At 49.9% G+C, this 25,623-nt stretch overlaps 1 protein-coding gene across 1 annotated transcript in view; it reads left to right on the forward strand.

Moving 5' to 3' along the window:
• Positions 1–22,030: 22,030 nt before the first annotated feature.
• The window catches only part of LOC138947559 (integrator complex subunit 2 homolog), a 58,634-nt gene continuing 55,041 nt past the window's right edge, over positions 22,031–25,623 (forward strand). The window contains exon 1 of the mRNA XM_070319049.1: positions 22,031–22,358. Coding sequence (XP_070175150.1) covers positions 22,058–22,358 — 301 coding nt within the window. The 5' untranslated portion in view covers positions 22,031–22,057. The remainder of the gene's footprint in view (positions 22,359–25,623) is intronic.

A 25,623-nucleotide genomic window follows, 5' to 3' on the forward strand; every position in this document is an offset into this window, starting at 1 on the left:
ACACTGGTAGCAGTACAGCTGCAATGACTACAGCTGATAACACTGGTAGCACTACAGCGGCCATGACTACAGCTGATAACACTGGTAGCACTACAGCGGCCATGACTACAGCTGATACCACGGTTAGCACTACATCGGCCATGTCAACAGCTGAAAACACAGGTAGCACTACAGCGGCCATGACTGCAGCTGATAACACTGGTAGCACTACAGCGGCCATGACTACAGCTGATAACACTGGTAGCACTACAGCGGCCTTGACTACAGCTGATACCGCGGTTAGCACTACATCGGCCATGTCAACAGCTGAAAACACAGGTAGCACTACAGCGGCCATGACTACAGCTGGTGACACAGGTAGCACTACAGCGGCCATGACTACAGCTGATATGACAGGTAGCACTACAGCGGCCATGACTACACCTAATAACACTGGTAGCACTACAGCGGCCCTGACTACAGCTGATATGACAGGTAGCACAACAGCGGCCATGACTACAGCTGATAACACTGGTAGCACCACAGCGGCCATGACTACAGCTGATACCACGGTTAGCACTACATCGGCCATGTCAACAGCTGAAAACACAGGTAGCACTACTGCGGCCATGACTACAGCTGGCAACACAGGTAGCACTACAGCGGCCATGACTACGGCTGATAACACTGGTAGCACTACAGCGGCAATGACCTCAGATGACAACACTGGTAGCACAACAGCGGCCATGACTACAGCTGGCAACACAGTTAGCACTACAGCGGCCATGTCTACAGCTGTGAACACGGGTAGCACTACAGTGACAATGACTTCAGCTGATAACACTGGTAGCACTACAGTGGCCAAGACTACACCTAATAACACTGGTAGCACTACAGCGGGAATGACTACAGCTGATAACACTGGTAGCACTACAGCGGCCATGACCACAGCTGCTAACACTGGTAGCAGTACAGCTGCAATGACTACAGCTGATAACATTGGTAGCACTACAGCGGCCATGACTACAGCTGATAACACTGGTAGCACTACAGCGGCCATGACTACAGCTGATACCACGGTTAGCACTACATCGGCCATGTCAACAGCTGAAAACACAGGTAGCACTACAGCGGCCATGACTGCAGCTGATAACACTGGTAGCACTACAGCGGCCATGACTACATCTGCTGACACTGGTAGCACTACAGCGGCCATGACTACAGCTGATATGACAGGTAGCACAACAGCGGCCATGACTACAGCTGATAACACTGGTAGCACTACAGCGGCCATGACTTCAGCTGATACCACAGGTAGCTCTACAGCGGCCATGACTACACCTGATAACACTGGTAGCAGTACAGCTGCAATGACTACAGCTGATAACACTGGTAGCACTACAGCGGCAATGACTACAGCTGATAACACTGGTAGCACTACAGCGGCCATGACTACAGCTGATACCACGGTTAGCACTACATCGGCCATGTCAACAGCTGAAAACACAGGTAGCACTACAGCGGCCATGACTGCAGCTGATAACACTGGTAGCACTACAGCGGCCATGACCACAGCTGATACCACGGTTAGCACTACATCGGCCATGTCAACAGCTGAAAACACAGGTAGCACTACAGCGGCCATGACTGCAGCTGATAACACTGGTAGCACTACAGCGGCCATGACTACATCTGCTGACACTGGTAGCACTACAGCGGCCATGACTACAGCTGATATGACAGGTAGCACAACAGCGGCCACGACTACAGCTGATAACACTGGTAGCACTACAGCGGCCATGACTACAGCTGATACCACGGTTAGCACTACATCGGCCATGACTACGGCTGATAACACTGGTAGCACTACACCGGCAATGACTACAGCTGATAACACTGGTAGCACAACAGCGGCCATGACTACAGCTGATAACACTGGTAGCACTACAGTGGCCATGACTACAGCTATTAACACTGGTAGCACTACAGCGGCCATGACTTCAGCTGATACCACAGGTAGCACTACAGCGGCCATGACTACACCTGATAACACTGGTAGCAGTACAGCTGCAATGACTACAGCTGATAACACTGGTAGCACTACAGCGGCCATGACTACAGCTGATAACACTGGTAGCACTACAGCGGCCATGACTACAGCTGATACCACGGTTAGCACTACATCGGCCATGTCAACAGCTGAAAACACAGGTAGCACTACAGCGGCCATGACTGCAGCTGATAACACTGGTAGCACTACAGCGGCCATGACTACAGCTGATAACACTGGTAGCACTACAGCGGCCTTGACTACAGCTGATACCGCGGTTAGCACTACATCGGCCATGTCAACAGCTGATAACACGGGTAGCACTACAGCGGCCATGGCTACAGCTGCTGACACAGGTAGCACTAGAGAGGCCATGACTACAGCTGATATGACAGGTAGCACTACAGCGGCCATGTCAACAGCTGAAAACACAGGTAGCACTACAGCGGCCATGACTGCAGCTGATAACACTGGTAGCACTACAGCGGCCATGACTACAGCTGATAACACTGGTAGCACTACAGCGGCCATGACTACAGCTGATACCACGGTTAGCACTACAGCGGCCATGTCAACAGCTGAAAACACAGGTAGCACTACAGCGGCCATGACTGCAGCTGATAACACTGGTAGCACTACAGCGGCCATGACTACAGCTGATAACACTGGTAGCACTACAGCGGCCTTGACTACAGCTGATACCACGGTTAGCACTACATCGGCCATGTCAACAGCTGAAAACACAGGTAGCACTACAGCGGCCATGACTGCAGCTGATAACACGGGTAGCACTACAGCGGCCATGGCTACAGCTGCTGACACAGGTAGCACTAGAGAGGCCATGACTACAGCTGATATGACAGGTAGCACAACAGCGGCCACGACTACAGCTGATAACACTGGTAGCACTACAGCGGCCATGACTACAGCTGATACCACGGTTAGCACTACATCGGCCATGACTACGGCTGATAACACTGGTAGCACTACACCGGCAATGACTACAGCTGATAACACTGGTAGCACAACAGCGGCCATGACTACAGCTGATAACACTGGTAGCACTACAGTGGCCATGACTACAGCTATTAACACTGGTAGCACTACAGCGGCCATGACTTCAGCTGATACCACAGGTAGCACTACAGCGGCCATGACTACACCTGATAACACTGGTAGCAGTACAGCTGCAATGACTACAGCTGATAACACTGGTAGCACTACAGCGGCCATGACTACAGCTGATAACACTGGTAGCACTACAGCGGCCATGACTACAGCTGATACCACGGTTAGCACTACATCGGCCATGTCAACAGCTGAAAACACAGGTAGCACTACAGCGGCCATGACTGCAGCTGATAACACTGGTAGCACTACAGCGGCCATGACTACAGCTGATAACACTGGTAGCACTACAGCGGCCTTGACTACAGCTGATACCGCGGTTAGCACTACATCGGCCATGTCAACAGCTGAAAACACAGGTAGCACCACAGCGACCATGACTACAGCTGGTGACACAGGTAGCACTACAGCGGCCATGACAACAGCTGACAACACAGGTAGCACTACAGCGGCCATGACTACACCTAATAACACTGGTAGCACTACAGCGGCCATGACTACAGCTGATATGACAGGTAGCACACCAGCGGCCATGACTACAGCTGATAACACTGGTAGCACTACAGCGGCCATGACTACAGCTGATACCACGGTTAGCACTACATCGGCCATGTCAACAGCTGAAAACACAGGTAGCACTACTGCGGCCATGACTACAGCTGGCAACACAGGTAGCACTACAGCGGCCATGACTACGGCTGATAACACTGGTAGCACTACAGCGGCAATGACCTCAGATGACAACACTGGTAGCACAACAGCGGCCATGACTACAGCTGGCAACACAGTTAGCACTACAGCGGCCATGTCTACAGCTGTGAACACAGGTAGCACTACAGTGACAATGACTTCAGCTGATAACACTGGTAGCACTACAGTGGCCAAGACTACACCTAATAACACTGGTAGCACTACAGCGGGAATGACTACAGCTGATAACACTGGTAGCACTACAGCGGCCATGACCACAGCTGCTAACACTGGTAGCAGTACAGCTGCAATGACTACAGCTGATAACACTGGTAGCACTACAGCGGCCATGACTACAGCTGATAACACTGGTAGCACTACAGCGGCCATGACTACAGCTGATACCACGGTTAGCACTACATCGGCCATGTCAACAGCTGAAAACACAGGTAGCACTACAGCGGCCATGACTGCAGCTCATAACACTGGTAGCACTACAGCGGCCATGACTACATCTGCTGACACAGGTAGCACTAGAGAGGCCATGACTACATCTGGTACCACAGGTAGCACTTCAGCGGCCATGACTACAGCTGATAACACAGGTATCACTACAGCGGCAATGACTGCAGGTGGTACCACAGGTAGCACTACGGCGGCCATGACTACACCTGATAACACTGGTAGCAGTACAGCTGCAATGACTACAGCTGATAACACTGGTAGCACTACAGCGGCCATGACTACAGCTGATAACACTGGTAGCACTACAGCGGCCATGACTACAGCTGATACCACGGTTAGCACTACATCGGCCATGTCAACAGCTGAAAACACAGGTAGCACTACAGCGGCCATGACTGCAGCTGATAACACTGGTAGCACTACAGCGGCCATGACTACATCTGCTGACACTGGTAGCACTACAGCGGCCATGACTACAGCTGATATGACAGGTAGCACAACAGCGGCCATGACTACAGCTGATAACACTGGTAGCACTACAGCGGCCATGACTACAGCTGATACCACGGTTAGCACTACATCGGCCATGACTACGTCTGATAACACAGGTAGCACTACACCGGCAATGACTACAGCTGATAACACTGGTAGCACAACAGCGGCCATGACTACAGCTGATAACACTGGTAGCACTACAGTGGCCATGACTACAGCTATTAACACTGGTAGCACTACAGCGGCCATGACTTCAGCTGATACCACAGGTAGCACTACAGCGGCCATGACTACACCTGATAACACTGGTAGCAGTACAGCTGCAATGACTACAGCTGATAACACTGGTAGCACTACAGCGGCCATGACTACAGCTGATAACACTGGTAGCACTACAGCGGCCATGACTACAGCTGATACCACGGTTAGCACTACATCGGCCATGTCAACAGCTGAAAACACAGGTAGCACTACAGCGGCCATGACTGCAGCTGATAACACTGGTAGCACTACAGCGGCCATGACTACATCTGTTGACACTGGTAGCACTACAGCGGCCATGACTACAGCTGATATGACAGGTAGCACAACAGCGGCCATGACTACAGCTGATAACACTGGTAGCACTACAGCGGCCATGACTACAGCTGATACCACGGTTAGCACTACATCGGCCATGACTACACCTAATAACACTGGTAGCACTACACCGGCCATGACTACAGCTGATATGACAGGTAGCACAACAGCGGCCATGACTACAGCTGATAACACTGGTAGCACTACAGCAGCCATGACTACAGCTGATACCACGGTTAGCACTACATCGGCCATGTCAACAGCTGAAAACACAGGTAGCACTACTGCGGCCATGACTACAGCTGGCAACACAGGTAGCACTACAGCGGCCATGACTACGGCTGATAACACTGGTAGCACTACAGCGGCAATGACCTCAGATGACAACACTGGTAGCACTACTGCAGCCATGACTACAGCTGATACTACAGGTAGCACTTCAGCGGCAATGCCTACAGCTGATAACATTGGTAGCACTACAGCGGCCATGACTACGGCTGATAACACTGGTAGCACTACACCGGCAATGACTACAGCTGATAACACTGGTAGCACAACAGCGGCCATGACTACAGCTGGCAACACAGTTAGCACTACAGCGGCCATGTCTACAGCTGTGAACACAGGTAGCACTACAGTGACAATGACTTCAGCTGATAACACTGGTAGCACTACAGTGGCCAAGACTACACCTAATAACACTGGTAGCACTACAGCGGGAATGACTACAGCTGATAACACTGGTAGCACTACAGCGGCCATGACCACAGCTGCTAACACTGGTAGCAGTACAGCTGCAATGACTACAGCTGATAACACTGGTAGCACTACAGCGGCCATGACTACAGCTGATAACACTGGTAGCACTACAGCGGCCATGACTACAGCTGATCCCACGGTTAGCACTACATCGGCCATGTCAACAGCTGAAAACACAGGTAGCACTACAGCGGCCATGACTGCAGCTGATAACACTGGTAGCACTACAGCGGCCATGACTACATCTGCTGACACTGGTAGCACTACAACGGCCATGACTACAGCTGATATGACAGGTAGCACAACAGCGGCCATGACTACAGCTGATAACACTGGTAGCACTACAGCGGCCATGACTACAGCTGATACCACGGTTAGCACTACATCGGCCATGACTACGGCTGATAACACTGGTAGCACTACACCGGCAATGACTACAGCTGATAACACTGTTAGCACAACAGCGGCCATGACTACAGCTGATAACACTGGTAGCACTACAGTGGCCATGACTACAGCTATTAACACTGGTAGCACTACAGCGGCCATGACTTCAGCTGATACCACAGGTAGCACTACAGCGGCCATGACTACACCTGATAACACTGGTAGCAGTACAGCTGCAATGACTACAGCTGATAACACTGGTAGCACTACAGCGGCCATGACTACAGCTGATAACACTGGTAGCACTACAGCGGCCATGACTACAGCTGATACCACGGTTAGCACTACATCGGCCATGTCAACAGCTGAAAACACAGGTAGCACTACAGCGGCCATGACTACAGCTGATAACACTGGTAGCACTACAGCGGCCATGACTACAGCTGATAACACTGGTAGCACTACAGCGGCCTTGACTACAGCTGATACCGCGGTTAGCACTACATCGGCCATGTCAACAGCTGAAAACACAGGGAGCACTACAGCGGCCATGACTTCAGCTGGTGACACAGGTAGCACTACAGCGGCCATGACTACAGCTGATATGACAGGTAGCACAACAGCGGCCATGACTACAGCTGATAACACTGGTAGCACTACAGCGGCCATGACTACAGCTGATACCACGGTTAGCACTACATCGGCCATGTCAACAGCTGAAAACACAGGTAGCACTACTGCGGCCATGACTACAGCTGGCAACACAGGTAGCACTACAGCGGCCATGACTACGGCTGATAACACTGGTAGCACTACAGCGGCAATGACCTCAGATGACAACACTGGTAGCAGAACAGCGGCCATGACTACAGCTGGTAACACAGGTAGCACTACAGCGGCCATGTCTACAGCTGTGAACACAGGTAGCACTACAGTGACAATGACTTCAGCTGATAACACTGGTAGCACTACAGTGGCCAAGACTACACTTAATAACACTGGTAGCACTACAGCGGGAATGACTACAGCTGATAACACTGGTAGCACTACAGCGGCCATGACCACAGCTGCTAACACTGGTAGCAGTACAGCTGCAATGACTACAGCTGATAACACTGGTAGCACTACAGCGGCCATGACTACAGCTGATAACACTGGTAGCACTACAGCGGCCATGACTACAGCTGATACCACGGTTAGCACTACATCGGCCATGTCAACAGCTGAAAACACAGGTAGCACTACAGCGGCAATGACTGCAGCTGATAACACTGGTAGCACTACAGCGGCCATGGCTACAGCTGCTGACACAGGTAGCACTACAGCGGCCATGACTACAGCTGATATGACAGGTAGCACAACAGCGGCCATGACCACAGCTGATAACACGGGTAGCACTACAGCGGCCATGACTTCAGCTGACAACACAGGTAGCACTACAGCGGACATGACTACACCTGATAACACTGGTAGCAGTACAGCTGCAATGACTACAGCTGATAACACTGGTAGCACTACAGCGGCCATGACTACAGCTGATAACACTGGTAGCACTACAGCGGCCATGACTACAGCTGATACCACGGTTAGCACTACATCGGCCATGTCAACAGCTGAAAACACAGGTAGCACTACAGCGGCCATGACTGCAGCTGATAACACTGGTAGCACTACAGCGGCCATGACTACAGCTGATAACACTGGTAGCACTACAGCGGCCATGACTACAGCTGATACCACGGTTAGCACTACATCGGCCATGTCAACAGCTGAAAACACAGGTAGCACTACAGCGGCCATGACTGCAGCTGATAACACTGGTAGCACTACAGCGGCCATGACTACATCTGCTGACACTGGTAGCACTACAGCGGCCATGACTACAGCTGATATGACAGGTAGCACAACAGCGGCCATGACTACAGCTGATAACACTGGTAGCACTACAGCGGCCATGACTACAGCTGATACCACGGTTAGCACTACATCGGCCATGACTACGGCTGATAACACTGGTAGCACTACACCGGCAATGACTACAGCTGATAACACTGGTAGCACAACAGCGGCCATGACTACAGCTGATAACACTGGTAGCACTACAGTGGCCATGACTACAGCTATTAACACTGGTAGCACTACAGCGGCCATGACTTCAGCTGATACCACAGGTAGCACTACAGCGGCCATGACTACACCTGATAACACTGGTAGCAGTACAGCTGCAATAACTACAGCTGATAACACTGGTAGCACTACAGCGGCCATGACTACAGCTGATAACACTGGTAGCACTACAGCGGCCATGACTACAGCTGATACCACGGTTAGCACTACATCGGCCATGTCAACAGCTGAAAACACAGGTAGCACTACAGCGGCCATGTCAACAGCTGAAAACACAGGTAGCACTACAGCGGCCATGACTACAGCTGGTGACACAGGTAGCACTACAGCGGCCATGACTACAGCTGATATGACAGGTAGCACTACAGCGGCCATGACTACACCTAAAAACACTGGTAGCACTACAGCGGCCATGACTACAGCTGATATGACAGGTAGCACAACAGCGGCCATGACTACAGCTGATAACACTGGTAGCACTACAGCGGCCATGACTACAGCTGATACCACGGTTAGCACTACATCGGCCATGTCAACAGCTGAAAACACAGGTAGCACTACTGCGGCCATGACTACAGCTGGCAACACAGGTAGCACTACAGCGGCCATGACTACGGCTGATAACACTGGTAGCACTACAGCGGCAATGACCTCAGATGACAACACTGGTAGCACTACTGCAGCCATGACTACAGCTGATACCACAGGTAGCACTTCAGCGGCAATGCCTACAGCTGATAACACTGGTAGCACTACAGCGGCCATGACTACGGCTGATAACACTGGTAGCACTACACCGGCAATGACTACAGCTGATAACACTGGTAGCACAACAGCGGCCATGACTACAGCTGGCAACACAGTTAGCACTACAGCGGCCATGTCTACAGCTGTGAACACAGGTAGCACTACAGTGTCAATGACTTCAGCTGATAACACTGGTAGCACTACAGTGGCCAAGACTACACCTAATAACACTGGTAGCACTACAGCGGGAATGACTACAGCTGCTAACACTGGTAGTACTACAGCGGCCATGACCACAGCTGCTAACACTGGTAGCAGTACAGCTGCAATGACTACAGCTGATAACACTGGTAGCACTACAGCGGCCATGACTACAGCTGATAACACTTTTAGCACTACAGCGGCCATGACTACAGCTGATACCACGGTTAGCACTACATCGGCCATGTCAACAGCTGAAAACACAGGTAGCACTACAGCGGCCATGACTGCAGCTGATAACACTGGTAGCACTACAGCGGCCATGACTACATCTGCTGACACTGGTAGCACTACAGCGGCCATGACTACAGCTGATATGACAGGTAGCACAACAGCGGCCATGACTACAGCTGATAACACTGGTAGCACTACAGCGGCCATGACTACAGCTGATACCACGGTTAGCACTACATCGGCCATGACTACGGCTGATAACACTGGTAGCACTACACCGGCAATGACTACAGCTGATAACACTGGTAGCACAACAGCGGCCATGACTACAGCTGATAACACTGGTAGCACTACAGTGGCCATGACTACAGCTATTAACACTGGTAGCACTACAGCGGCCATGACTTCAGCTGATACCACAGGTAGCACTACAGCGGCCATGACTACACCTGATAACACTGGTAGCAGTACAGCTGCAATGACTACAGCTGATAACACTGGTAGCACTACAGCGGCCATGACTACAGCTGATAACACTGGTAGCACTACAGCGGCCATGACTACAGCTGATATGACAGGTAGCACAACAGCGGCCATAACTACAGCTGATAACACTGGTAGCACTACAGCGGCCATGACTACAGCTGATACCACGGTTAGCACTACATCGGCCATGTCAACAGCTGAAAACACAGGTAGCACTACTGCGGCCATGACTACAGCTGGCAACACAGGTAGCACTACAGCGGCCATGACTACGCTGATAACACTGGGAGCACTACAGCGGCAATGACCTCAGATGACAACACTGGTAGCACTACTGCAGCCATGACTACAGCTGATACCACAGGTAGCACTTCAGCGGCAATGCCTACAGCTGATAACATTGGTAGCACTACAGCGGCCATGACTACAGCTGATAACACTGGTAGCACAACAGCGGCCATGACTACAGCTGGCAACACAGTTAGCACTACAGCGGCCATGTCTACAGCTGTGAACACAGGTAGCACTACAGTGACAATGACTTCAGCTGATAACACTGGTAGCACTACAGTGGCCAAGACTACACCTAATAACACTGGTAGCACTACAGCGGGAATGACTACAGCTGATAACACTGGTAGCACTACAGCGGCCATGACCACAGCTGCTAACACTGGTAGCAGTACAGCTGCAATGACTACAGCTGATAACACTGGTAGCACTACAGCGGCCATGACTACAGCTGATAACACTGGTAGCACTACAGCGGCCATGACTACAGCTGATCCCACGGTTAGCACTACATCGGCCATGTCAACAGCTGAAAACACAGGTAGCACTACAGCGGCCATGACTGCAGCTGATAACACTGGTAGCACTACAGCGGCCATGACTACATCTGCTGACACTGGTAGCACTACAGCGGCCATGGCTACAGCTGCTGACACAGGTAGCACTAGAGAGGCCATGACTACAGCTGATAACACTGGTAGCACTACAGCGGCCATGACTACAGCTGATACCACGGTTAGCACTACATCGGCCATGACTACGGCTGATAACACTGGTAGCACTACACCGGCAATGACTACAGCTGATAACACTGTTAGCACAACAGCAGCCATGACTACAGCTGATAACACTGGTAGCACTACAGTGGCCATGACTACAGCTATTAACACTGGTAGCACTACAGCGGCCATGACTTCAGCTGATACCACAGGTAGCACTACAGCGGCCATGACTACACCTGATAACACTGGTAGCAGTACAGCTGCAATGACTACAGCTGATAACACTGGTAGCACTACAGCGGCCATGACTACAGCTGATAACACTGGTAGCACTACAGCCGCCATGACTACAGCTGATAACACTGGTAGCACTACAGCGGCCATGACCACAGCTGCTAACACTGGTAGCAGTACAGCGGCAATGACTACAGCTGATAACACTGGTAGCACTACAGCGGCCATGACTACAGCTGATAACACTGGTAGCACTACAGCGGCCATGACTACAGCTGATACCACGGTTAGCACTACATCGGCCATGTCAACAGCTGAAAACACAGGTAGCACTACAGCGGCCATGACTGCAGCTGATAACACTGGTAGCACTACAGCGGCCATGACTACATCTGCTGACACTGGTAGCACTACAGCGGCCATGACTACAGCTGATATGACAGGTAGCACAACAGCAGCCATGACTACAGCTGATAACACTGGTAGCACTACAGCGGCCATGACTACAGCTGATAACACTGGTAGCACTACAGCGGCCATGACTACAGCTGATAACACTGGTAGCACTACAGCGGCCATGACTACAGCTGATACCACGGTTAGCACTACATCGGCCATGTCAACAGCTGAAAACACAGGTAGCACTACAGCGGCCATGACTGCAGCTGATAACACTGGTAGCAATACAGCGGCCATGACTACAGCTGATAACACTGGTAGCACTACAGCGGCCATGACTACAGCTGATACCACGGTTAGCACTACATCGGCCATGTCAACAGCTGAAAACACAGGTAGCACTACTGCGGCCATGACTACAGCTGGCAACACAGGTAGCACTACAGCGGCCATGACTACGGCTGATAACACTGGTAGCACTACAGCGGCAATGACCTCAGATGACAACACTGGTAGCACAACAGCGGCCATGACTACAGCTGTGAACACAGGTAGCACTACAGTGACAATGACTTCAGCTGATAACACTGGTAGCACTACAGTGGCCAAGACTACACCTAATAACACTGGTAGCACTACAGCGGGAATGACTACAGCTGATAACACTGGTAGCACTACAGCGGCCATGACCACAGCTGCTAACACTGGTAGCAGTACAGCTGCAATGACTACAGCTGATAACACTGGTAGCACTACAGCGGCCATGACTACAGCTGATAACACTGGTAGCACTACAGCGGCCATGACTACAGCTGATACCACGGTTAGCACTACATCGGCCATGTCAACAGCTGAAAACACAGGTAGCACTACAGCGGCCATGACTGCAGCTGATAACACTGGTAGCACTACAGCGGCCATGACTACATCTGCTGACACTGGTAGCACTACAGCGGCCATGACTACAGCTGATATGACAGGTAGCACAACAGCAGCCATGACTACAGCTGATAACACTGGTAGCACTACAGCGGCCATGACTACAGCTGATAACACTGGTAGCACTACAGCGGCCAAGACTACAGCTGATAACACTGGTAGCACTACAGCGGCCATGACTACAGCTGATACCACGGTTAGCACTACATCGGCCATGTCAACAGCTGAAAACACAGGTAGCACTACAGCGGCCATGACTGCAGCTGATAACACTGGTAGCAATACAGCGGCCATGACTACAGCTGATAACACTGGTAGCACTACAGCGGCCATGACTACAGCTGATACCACGGTTAGCACTACATCGGCCATGTCAACAGCTGAAAACACAGGTAGCACTACAGCGGCCATGACTGCAGCTGATAACACTGGTAGCACTACAGCGGCCATGACTACATCTGCTGACACTGGTAGCACTACAGCGGCCATGACTACAGCTGATATGACAGGTAGCACAACAGCGGCCATGACTACAGCTGATAACACTGGTAGCACTACAGCGGCCATGACTACAGCTGATACCACGGTTAGCACTACATCGGCCATGACTACGGCTGATAACACTGGTAGCACTACACCGGCAATGACTTCAGCTGATAACACTGGTAGCACAACAGCGACCATGACTACAGCTGATAACACTGGTAGCACTACAGTGGCCATGACTACAGCTATTAACACTGGTAGCACTACAGCGGCCATGACTTCAGCTGATACCCCAGGTAGCACTACAGCGGCCATGACTACACCTGATAACACTGGTAGCAGTACAGCTGCAATGACTACAGCTGATAACACTGGTAGCACTACAGCGGCCATGACTACAGCTGATAACACTGGTAGCACTACAGCGGCCATGACTACAGCTGATACCACGGTTAGCACTACATCGGCCATGTCAACAGCTGAAAACACAGGTAGCACTACAGCGGCCATGACTGCAGCTGATAACACTGGTAGCACTACAGCGGCCATGACTACAGCTGATAACACTGGTAGCACTACGGCGGCCTTGACTACAGCTGATACCGCGGTTAGCACTACATCGGCCATGTCAACAGCTGAAAACACAGGTAGCACTACAGCGGCCATGACTACAGCTGCTGACACAGGTAGCACTTGAGAGGCCATGACTACAGCTGATATGACAGGTAGCACTACAGCGGCCATGACTACACCTAATAACACTGGTAGCACTACAGCGGCCATGACTACAGCTGATATGACAGGTAGCACAACAGCGGCCATGACTACAGCTGATAACACTGGTAGCACTACAGCGGCCATGACTACAGTTGATACCACGGTTAGCACAACATCGGCCATGTCAACAGCTGAAAACACAGGTAGCACTACTGCGGCCATGACTACAGCTGGCAACACAGGTAGCACTACAGCGGCCATGACTACGGCTGATAACACTGGTAGCACTACAGCGGCAATGACCTCAGATGACAACACTGGTAGCACAACAGCGGCCATGACTACAGCTGGCAACACAGTTAGCACTACAGCGGCCATGTCTACAGCTGTGAACACAGGTAGCACTACAGTGACAATGACTTCAGCTGATAACACTGGTAGCACTACAGTGGCCAAGACTACACCTAATAACACTGGTAGCACTACAGCGGGAATGACTACAGCTGATAACACTGGTAGCACTACAGCGGCCATGACCACAGCTGCTAACACTGGTAGCAGTACAGCTGCAATGACTACAGCTGATAACACTGGTAGCACTACAGCGGCCATGACTACAGCTGATAACACTGGTAGCACTACAGCGGCCATGACTACAGCTGATACCACGGTTAGCACTACATCGGCCATGTCAACAGCTGAAAACACAGGTAGCACTACAGCGGCCATGACTGCAGCTGATAACACTGGTAGCACCACAGCGGCCATGACTACATCTGCTGGCACTGGTAGCACTACAGCGGCCATGACTACAGCTGATATGACAGGTAGCACAACAGCAGCCATGACCACAGCTGATAACACGGGTAGCACTACAGCGGCCATGACTTCAGCTGACAACACAGGTAGCACTACAGCGGACATGACAACGTCTGGTAACCTAGGTAGCAGAACAGCGGCCATGACTACAGCTGGTAACACAGGTAGCACTACAGCGGCCATGACTACATCTGGTGACACTGGTAGCACTTCAGCGGCCATGACTACAGCTGATACCACGGTTAGCACTACATCGGCCATGACAACAGCTGAAAACACAGGTAGCACTACAGCGGCCATGACTGCAGCTGATAACACTGGTAGCACTACATCGGCCATGTCAACAGGTGAAAACACAGGTAGCACTACAGCGGCCATGACTGCAGCTGATAACACTGGTAGCACTACAGCGGCCATGACTACATCTGCTGACACTGGTAGCACTACAGCGGCCATGACTACAGCTGATATGACAGGTAGCACAACAGCGGCCATGACTACAGCTGATAACACTGGTAGCACTACAGCGGCCATGACTACAGCTGATACCACGGTTAGCACTACATCGGCCATGTCAACAGCTGAAAACACAGGTAGCACTACAGCGGCCATGACTGCAGCTGATAACACTGGTAGCACTACAGCGGCCATGACTACATCTGCTGACACTGGTAGCACTACAGCGGCCATGACTACAGCTGATATGACAGGTAGCACAACAGCAGCCATGACTACAGCTGATAACACTGGTAGCACTACAGCGGCCATGACTACAGCTGATAACACTGGTAGCACTACAGCGGCCAAGACTACAGCTGATAACACTGGTAGCACTACAGCGGCCATGACTACAGCTGATACCACGGTTAGCACTACATCGGCCATGTCAACAGCTGAAAACACAGGTAGCACTACAGCGGCCATGACTGCAGCTGATAACACTGGTAGCAATACAGCGGCCATGACTACAGCTGATAACACTGGTAGCACTACAGCGGCCATGACTACAGCTGATACCACGGTTAGCACTACATCGGCCATGTCAACAGCTGAAAACACAGGTAGCACTACAGCGGCCATGACTGCAGCTGATAACACTGGTAGCACTACAGCGGCCATGACTACATCTGCTGACACTGGTAGCACTACAGCGGCCATGACTACAGCTGATATGACAGGTAGCACAACAGCGGCCATGACTACAGCTGATAACACTGGTAGCACTACAGCGGCCATGACTACAGCTGATACCACGGTTAGCACTACATCGGCCATGACTACGGCTGATAACACTGGTAGCACTACACCGGCAATGACTTCAGCTGATAACACTGGTAGCACAACAGCGACCATGACTACAGCTGATAACACTGGTAGCACTACAGTGGCCATGACTACAGCTATCAACACTGGTAGCACTACAGCGGCCATGACTTCAGCTGATACCACAGGTAGCACTACAGCGGCCATGACTACACCTGATAACACTGGTAGCAGTACAGCTGCAATGACTACAGCTGATAACACTGGTAGCACTACAGCGGCCATGACTACATCTGATAACACTGGTAGCACTACAGCGGCCATGACTACAGCTGATACCACGGTTAGCACTACATCGGCCATGTCAACAGCTGAAAACACAGGTAGCACTACAGCGGCCATGACTGCAGCTGATAACACTGGTAGCACTACAGCGGCCATGACTACAGCTGATAACACTGGTAGCACTACAGCGGCCTTGACTACAGCTGATACCGCGGTTAGCACTACATCGGCCATGTCAACAGCTGAAAACACAGGTAGCACTACAGCGGCCATGGCTACAGCTGCTGACACAGGTAGCACTAGAGAGGCCATGACTACATCTGGTACCACAGGTAGCACTTCAGCGGCCATGACTACACCTAATAACACTGGTAGCACTACAGCGGCCATGACTACAGCTGATATGACAGGTAGCACAACAGCGGCCATGACTACAGCTGATAACACTGGTAGCACTACAGCGGCCATGACTACAGCTGATACCACGGTTAGCACTACATCGGCCATGTCAACAGCTGAAAACACAGGTACCACTACTGCGGCCATGACTACAGCTGGCAACACAGGTAGCACTACAGCGGCCATGACTACGGCTGATAACACTGGTAGCACTACAGCGGCAATGACCTCAGATGACAACACTGGTAGCACAACAGCGGCCATGACTACAGCTGGCAACACAGTTAGCACTACAGCGGCCATGTCTACAGCTGTGAACACAGGTAGCACTACAGTGACAATGACTTCAGCTGATAACACTGGTAGCACTACAGTGGCCAAGACTACACCTAATAACACTGGTAGCACTACAGCGGGAATGACTACAGCTGATAACACTGGTAGCACTACAGCGGCCATGACCACAGCTGCTAACACTGGTAGCAGTACAGCTGCAATGACTACAGCTGATAACACTGGTAGCACTACAGCGGCCATGACTACAGCTGATAACACTGGTAGCACTACAGCGGCCATGACTACAGCTGATACCACGGTTAGCACTACATCGGCCATGTCAACAGCTGAAAACACAGGTAGCACTACAGCGGCCATGACTGCAGCTGATAACACAGGTAGCACTACAGCGGCCATGACTACATCTGCTGACACTGGTAGCACTACAGCGGCCATGACTACAGCTGATATGACAGGTAGCACAACAGCGGCTATGACCACAGCTGATAACACGGGTAGCACTACAGCGGCCATGACTTCAGCTGACAACACAGGTAGCACTACAGCGGCCATGACTACACCTGATAACACTGGTAGCAGTACAGCTGCAATGACTACAGCTGATAACACTGGTAGCACTACAGCGGCCATGACTACAGCTGATAACACTGGTAGCACTACAGCGGCCATGACTACAGCTGATACCACGGTTAGCACTACATCGGCCATGTCAACAGCTGAAAACACAGGTAGCACTACAGCGGCCATGACTGCAGCTGATAACACTGGTAGCACTACAGCGGCCATGACTACAGCTGATAACACTGGTAGCACTACAGCGGCCTTGACTACAGCTGATACCGCGGTTAGCACTACATCGGCCATGTCAACAGCTGAAAACACAGGTAGCACTACAGCGGCCATGGCTACAGCTGCTGACACAGGTAGCACTAGAGCGGCCATGACTACAGCTGACAACACAGGTAGCACTACAGCGGCCATGACTACACCTAATAACACTGGTAGCACTACAGCGGCCATGACTACAGCTGATATGACAGGTAGCACAACAGCGGCCATGACTACAGCTGATAACACTGGTAGCACTACAGCGGCCATGACTACAGCTGATACCACGGTTAGCACTACATCGGCCATGTCAACAGCTGAAAACACAGGTAGCACTACTGCGGCCATGACTACAGCTGGCAACACAGGTAGCACTACAGCGGCCATGACTACGGCTGATAACACTGGTAGCACTACAGCGACAATGACCTCAGATGACAACACTGGTAGCACAACAGCGGCCATGACTACAGCTGGCAACACAGTTAGCACTACAGCGGCCATGTCTACAGCTGTGAACACAGGTAGCACTACAGTGACAATGACTTCAGCTGATAACACTGGTAGCACTACAGTGGCCAAGACTACACCTAATAACACTGGTAGCACTACAGCGGGAATGACTACAGCTGATAACACTGGTAGCACTACAGCGGCCATGACCACAGCTGCTAACACTGGTAGCAGTACAGCTGCAATGACTACAGCTGATAACACTGGTAGCACTACAGCGGCCATGACTACAGCTGATAACACTGGTAGCACTACAGCGGCCATGACTACAGCTGATACCACGGTTAGCACTACATCGGCCATGTCAACAGCTGAAAACACAGGTAGCACTACAGCGGCCATGACTGCAGCTGATAACACTGGTAGCACTACAGCGGCCATGACTACATCTGCTGACACTGGTAGCACTACAGCGGCCATGACTACAGCTGATATGACAGGTAGCACAACAGCAGCCATGACCACAGCTGATAACACGGGTAGCACTACAGCGGCCATGACTTCAGCTGACGACACAGGTAGCACTACAGCGGACATGACTACACCTGATAACACTGGTAGCAGTACAGCTGCAATAACTACAGCTGATAACACTGGTAGCACTACAGCGGCCATGACTACAGCTGATAACACTGGTAGCACTACAGCGGCCATGACTACAGCTGATACCACGGTTAGCACTACATCGGCCATGTCAACAGCTGAAAACACAGGTAGCACTACAGCGGCCATGACTGCAGCTGATAACACTGGTAGCACTACATCGGCCATGTCAACAGGTGAAAACACAGGTAGCACTACAGCGGCCATGACTGCAGCTGATAACACTGGTAGCACTACAGCGGCCATGACTACATCTGCTGACACTGGTAGCACTACAGCGGCCATGACTACAGCTGATATGACAGGTAGCACAACAGCGGCCATGACTACAGCTGATAACACTGGTAGCACTACAGCGGCCATGACTACAGCTGATACCACGGTTAGCACTACATCGGCCATGACTACGGCTGATAACACTGGTAGCACTACACCGGCAATGACTACAGCTGATAACACTGGTAGCACAACAGCGGCCATGACTACAGCTGATATCACTGGTAGCACTACAGTGGCCATGACTACAGCTATTAACACTGGTAGCACTACAGCGGCCATGACTTCAGCTGATACCACAGGTAGCACTACAGCGGCCATGACTACACCTGATAACACTGGTAGCAGTACAGCTGCAATGACTACAGCTGATAACACTGGTAGCACTACAGCGGCCATGACTACAGCTGATAACACTGGTAGCACTACAGCGGCCATGACTACAGCTGATACCACGGTTAGCACTACATCGGCCATGTCAACAGCTGAAAACACAGGTAGCACTACAGCGGCCATGACTGCAGCTGATAACACTGGTAGCACTACAGCGGCCATGACTACAGCTGATAACACTGGTAGCACTACGGCGGCCTTGACTACAGCTGATACCGCGGTTAGCACTACATCGGCCATGTCAACAGCTGAAAACACAGGTAGCACTACAGCGGCCATGACTACAGCTGGTGACACAGGTAGCACTACAGCGGCCATGACTACAGCTGATATGACAGGTAGCACTACAGCGGCCATGACTACACCTAATAACACTGGTAGCACTACAGCGGCCATGACTACAGCTGATATGACAGGTAGCACAACAGCGGCCATGACTACAGCTGATAACACTGGTAGCACTACAGCGGCCATGACTACAGCTGATACCACGGTTAGCACTACTTCGGCCATGTCAACAGCTGAAAACACAGGTAGCACTACTGCCGCCATGACTACAGCTGGCAACACAGGTAGCACTACAGCGGCCATGACTACGGCTGATAACACTGGTAGCACTACAGCGGCAATGACCTCAGATGACAACACTGGTAGCACAACAGCGGCCATGACTACAGCTGGCAACACAGTTAGCACTACAGCGGCCATGTCTACAGCTGTGAACACAGGTAGCACTACAGTGACAATGACTTCAGCTGATAACACTGGTAGCACTACAGTGGCCAAGACTACACCTAATAACACTGGTAGCACTACAGCGGGAATGACTACAGCTGATAACACTGGTAGCACTACAGCGGCCATGACCACAGCTGCTAACACTGGTAGCAGTACAGCTGCAATGACTACAGCTGATAACACTGGTAGCACTACAGCGGCCATGACTACAGCTGATAACACTGGTAGCACTACAGCGGCCATGACTACAGCTGATACCACGGTTAGCACTACATCGGCCATGTCAACAGCTGAAAACACAGGTAGCACTACAGCGGCCATGACTGCAGCTGATAACACTGGTAGCACTACAGCGGCCATGACTACATCTGCTGACACTGGTAGCACTACAGCGGCCATGACTACAGCTGATATGACAGGTAGCAGAACAGCGGCCATGACCACAGCTGATAACACGGGTAGCACTACAGCGGCCATGACTTCAGCTGACAACACAGGTAGCACTACAGCGGACATGACAACGTCTGGTAACCTAGGTAGCAGAACAGCGGCCATGACTACAGCTGGTAACACAGGTAGCACTTCAGCGGCCATGACTACAGCTGATACCGCGGTTAGCACTACATCGGCCATGTCAACAGCTGAAAACGCAGGTAGCACTACAGCGGCCATGGCTACAGCTGCTGACACAGGTAGCACTAGAGAGGCCATGACTACATCTGGTACCACAGGTAGCACTTCAGCGGCCATGACTACACCTAATAACACTGGTAGCACTACAGCGGCCATGACTACAGCTGATATGACAGGTAGCACAACAGCGGCCATGACTACAGCTGATAACACTGGTAGCACTACAGCGGCCATGACTACAGCTGATACCACGGTTAGCACTACATCGGCCATGTCAACAGCTGATAACACTGGTAGCACTACAGCGGCCATGACTACGGCTGATAACGCTGGTAGCACTACACCGGCAATGACTACACCTGATAACACTGGTAGCAGAACAGCGGCCATGACTACAGCTGGTAACACAGGTAGCACTACAGCGGCCATGACTTCAGCTGATAACTTTGGTAGCACTACAGCGGCCATGCCTACAGCTGCTAACACTGGTAGCAGTACACTGGCCATGACTACGTCTGATAACACAGGTAGCACTACAGCGGCAATGACTACAGCTGATAACTTTGGTAGCACTACAGCGGCCATGACTACAGCTGATAACACTGGTAGCACTACAGCGGCCATGACTTCAGCTGATATGACAGGTAGCACTACAGCGGCCATGACTACACCTAATACCACTGGTAGCACTACACCGGCCATGACTACAGCTGATATGACAGGTAGCACAACAGCGGCCATGACTACAGCTGATAACACTGGTAGCAATACAGCGGCAATGACTACATCTGCTGACACTGGTAGCACTACAGCGTCCATGACTACACCTGATAACACTGGTAGGACTCCAGCGGTCATGACTACAGCTGATAACACTGGTAGCACCACAGCGGCCATGACTACGTCTGATAACACAGGTAGCACTACAGCGGCCATGACTACAGCTGGCAACGCAGGTAGCACTACAGCGGCCATGGCTACAGCTGACACCACGGGTAGCACCACGGCGGCCATGACTACAGCTTTTACCACTGGTGGCACAACAGCGGCCATGACTACAGCTAGTACCACTGGTAGCACTACAGCTGCTATGACTACAGCTGCCGATACAACGAGCACTACAACAATTGCCGAGGACACAACCCCAGCAACTGCAGAGTCAACTTCAATTGCTCCAGACATAACTACTGCTACAGGTAATAATACCGGTAATTGTTTTGGTGGATGTATCTTTTTTCAATGTCTTTGTATTTTTAATTACCGGTTTATATACCACATCACTTAAAAACAATCTTTCTATATGTTTGGCTGAGTGGTTGACATTTCCACGTTAGTTTAACTGTAGAAACCCCAAGGAGCTGTTTGTAACTTAAATCGTAAGAAAATAAATATAAACATCAACGCTGTTTCAAACAATCTTCATTGAGACTGAAACCTGACCGGCCGACATGATCATGTACATTGTTTTTCAATAAATGTGTCAGATGATGTCAGCAAAAGATGAGGCGGTACTATGGCGACCTCCTCTTTAAATCAAGTTGATTGGATTTTCATTCTTTGACCAGTTTCAGGCTTTTGGAGTGTATTACAGCTGAAAAGCTTGAACTTTGATTTATTCGTATATCATAATTTTGCTTGAAATCGAAATTGCTTGTTTTCTTCTTTTTGTTGTTGAACGTTAGCAGTTGATTTCTCTTGGGATTTTGTTTAAGCTTAAATACAGAGAAAATCCGTGTTATGCAAAATAGGGTGTCTGTGATCATGATATCGAAACAGCGCTGTCCCGGTCGACGGGTTTCAGTCAGCCAGAACAGCCTTGGTGAAGACTCTATAGTTCAGTGTTGATGTTTAGGCCGACCAAGTAACTTAATGCATTGATTGTGCTTCACACGACTTGTTATTTTCATTACTTGTTATTTTCTGTTTTGCCTTACTAAAAACAGAACGTTAAGTGACTCTGCCAAGGTCTTCTGATTAACTACCATCTGCCTTAGCTCAAAAGGAGACATTTGTATATATTCCATTTCTCGTATTTTACCGAAACTACGGAAATTGTGTGAGAGAGGCGCATGGAAGAGCCATATCCGTATGCTTCCGGCGGCCATCACGCAAGCTTTTTTCGACGCGCTGTTTTTTGATTTTCCAATCGGCTATCATCTGGCTTATCGGTTGAATGTTCTGTCAAAACCTTGTCAGAAAGTGTGAATTTCGGTTCCTTCTCAGTTTTCGCGGATTATTTGTGTGTTTTTTTGGAAGTTTGGCAACTCTGAATGCAATTTTAGGACCGACCGGTCAAAATCTCCCAACGTGTCATGGACTCCATGATGAAGAGCGGTGAAGAACATTTGTTAAAGACAGATTCGGATGTGGAGGAAGCCTCCCCTCCACTTACGCAAAGAAAACAACAGAAGCCTGTTCTTGCTGAAAAACTGAAAGAGAAACCTCCACCAGAGGTGATTCAACTACCAACAGAAGATTGGGAAAAAATGAAGAAACAGAACGAAAGAATTCTTCGTGCCCTGCAAAAATGGGATTGTAAAGAAGGAGAAATAGTGGAAGATGAAGATAGTCTGAATCAGAGTTGTGTTCAGAACAATCAGTTAGAACTTCCTGCAAATAAAAGAAAGAGAGATGATGTGTCCGATGACGACAAAGATCTAGACTGCCAAATAGAACATCTTACGCATTCCAAGTCGAACACCAGTGACAAAATGTGTGAAAATCCCGGTGATGCTGAGACACTCAGATCTATTCAACAAGATTACGAATCTAAGGAAGAACTGGGTGACGAAGTTTCAGACCAACTGGTGAAAATCGTTCTCATTATGGCAAAGGGAAAAATGCATGACGCAAAAATGAAAGAGAAATTCTTCGAACACAGGCGCCCGAAAATCGTAGCAGTTATTGTGCCGAGGGTAAATCCTGAAGTGTGGGACACTATGGATCATATCGCTAAAAGTGAAGACTTACGCAGTCAACAGATCCAAAGAATCGTGCTGACAGCAACGAATGCCTTGGTGAATGCTGCAAACGTGTGCGTTGGAAAGGACATGACAGATGCAAAAGAACAAGTGAAGTATCTGACAGATGCAATGGGCCTAGTACTGAAGGCGAATCATGAAATGTCTTTGGTTAGGAGAATGGAGATTCTGTCAGCACCTAAGTTCAACAGAAAATATTAAAAAAAATTGTCATCAGACACCCAGTCGTCAAGGGAAGTAAGTTTGCCCCATTCAGAGGTGGCCGAGCAAAAAAATGGGATTCGACCAGAGGAGAAGAGGAGGGGGACAAGGCTGGACCCGCAGCCGAACCAGAGGAAGATACTCCCGCAGTCGAGGCAGAAGCTTCCACAGCCAGGGTGGCATGACGATTTACCAATCTGCCTGACTGAAACCAGTGCACAGCCAAGACTAACAGGTAAGGTATGCTATCCAAAACTGATAAGTGCACATAATCCATTTGAAGCAGGTGGAATACAACATTTTATTCAAGAATGGAAAAAGCTGACCTCAGATCCATTCATTTTGAACATGGTAATGAGGGCTGAAATGCCACTGAGAGAATTCTCAGGATTAGGCTAGATACGGAAAAAGTTCCCAAAAATCAGATTAAAAGAAGTTCAAAAATATTTGAATATGTTTTCAAAAAATTTTGAATATGAAAGTGATAGAAAAATCTAAAAATGAAAAGGACGAAATCATATCTCCTGTTTTTCTGGAGATTAAACCAGATGGAACTTTTCTAATGATATTAAATTTGAAAGAATTTAATCAGTCAGTGCAGTATGAACATTTCAAAATGGAAAATCTGACGTCAGCTACAAGACTTATGAACAAAGGGTGTTTCAGTGGACCTGAGGCATGCTTATTATTCTGTTTCAATAAAGCCTGAATTCAGAAAACATTTTGAAATTCATTTGGAGAGATCAGTTATACGATTACACCTGTTTCCCAAATGGTTTGTGTAACTGCCCAAGATATTTTACAAAGTTACTAAAACCAGTATTAGAATTATAGTGCGTGCTTACCGGTTGACAAAATAGCTTTCAATTCTATCTTCTATAGTTATCGTCATTCAGTTTTTAAAAGTGTTGACCTTAATATCTGATTATATATTTAATTTTGCAACAAACGCTTCAGACGGTTGCGGTGCGTTTTACCAGCTCTAGACATTCATTGAATATCTATGTTTTACAAACGTAGTCTGTTTTTGTTATTTTTATTTTAACAAGAAGTCTTCTTAAATAACTGCGAACTCTGTTTTTTAGATGCGCATTAAAGCTTTTCGTTACTGTTAACTTGACTTGGACAGACAAACAAAGGACAGACTCGAGGCTTCTAGTTCCGACATCTTTACTCTCGAAGACGACAAGGAGAACAACTCATGATAGAGGCGGAGCTAGCTGCAGCATATAGCCTCCCATGCATATCTGCAAAACACAAGTATAAAACATGGATACGG

This window comes from Littorina saxatilis, linkage group LG14 (assembly GCF_037325665.1).
Source record: "Littorina saxatilis isolate snail1 linkage group LG14, US_GU_Lsax_2.0, whole genome shotgun sequence".
In the NCBI taxonomy this organism is placed as follows: domain Eukaryota; kingdom Metazoa; phylum Mollusca; class Gastropoda; order Littorinimorpha; family Littorinidae; genus Littorina; species Littorina saxatilis.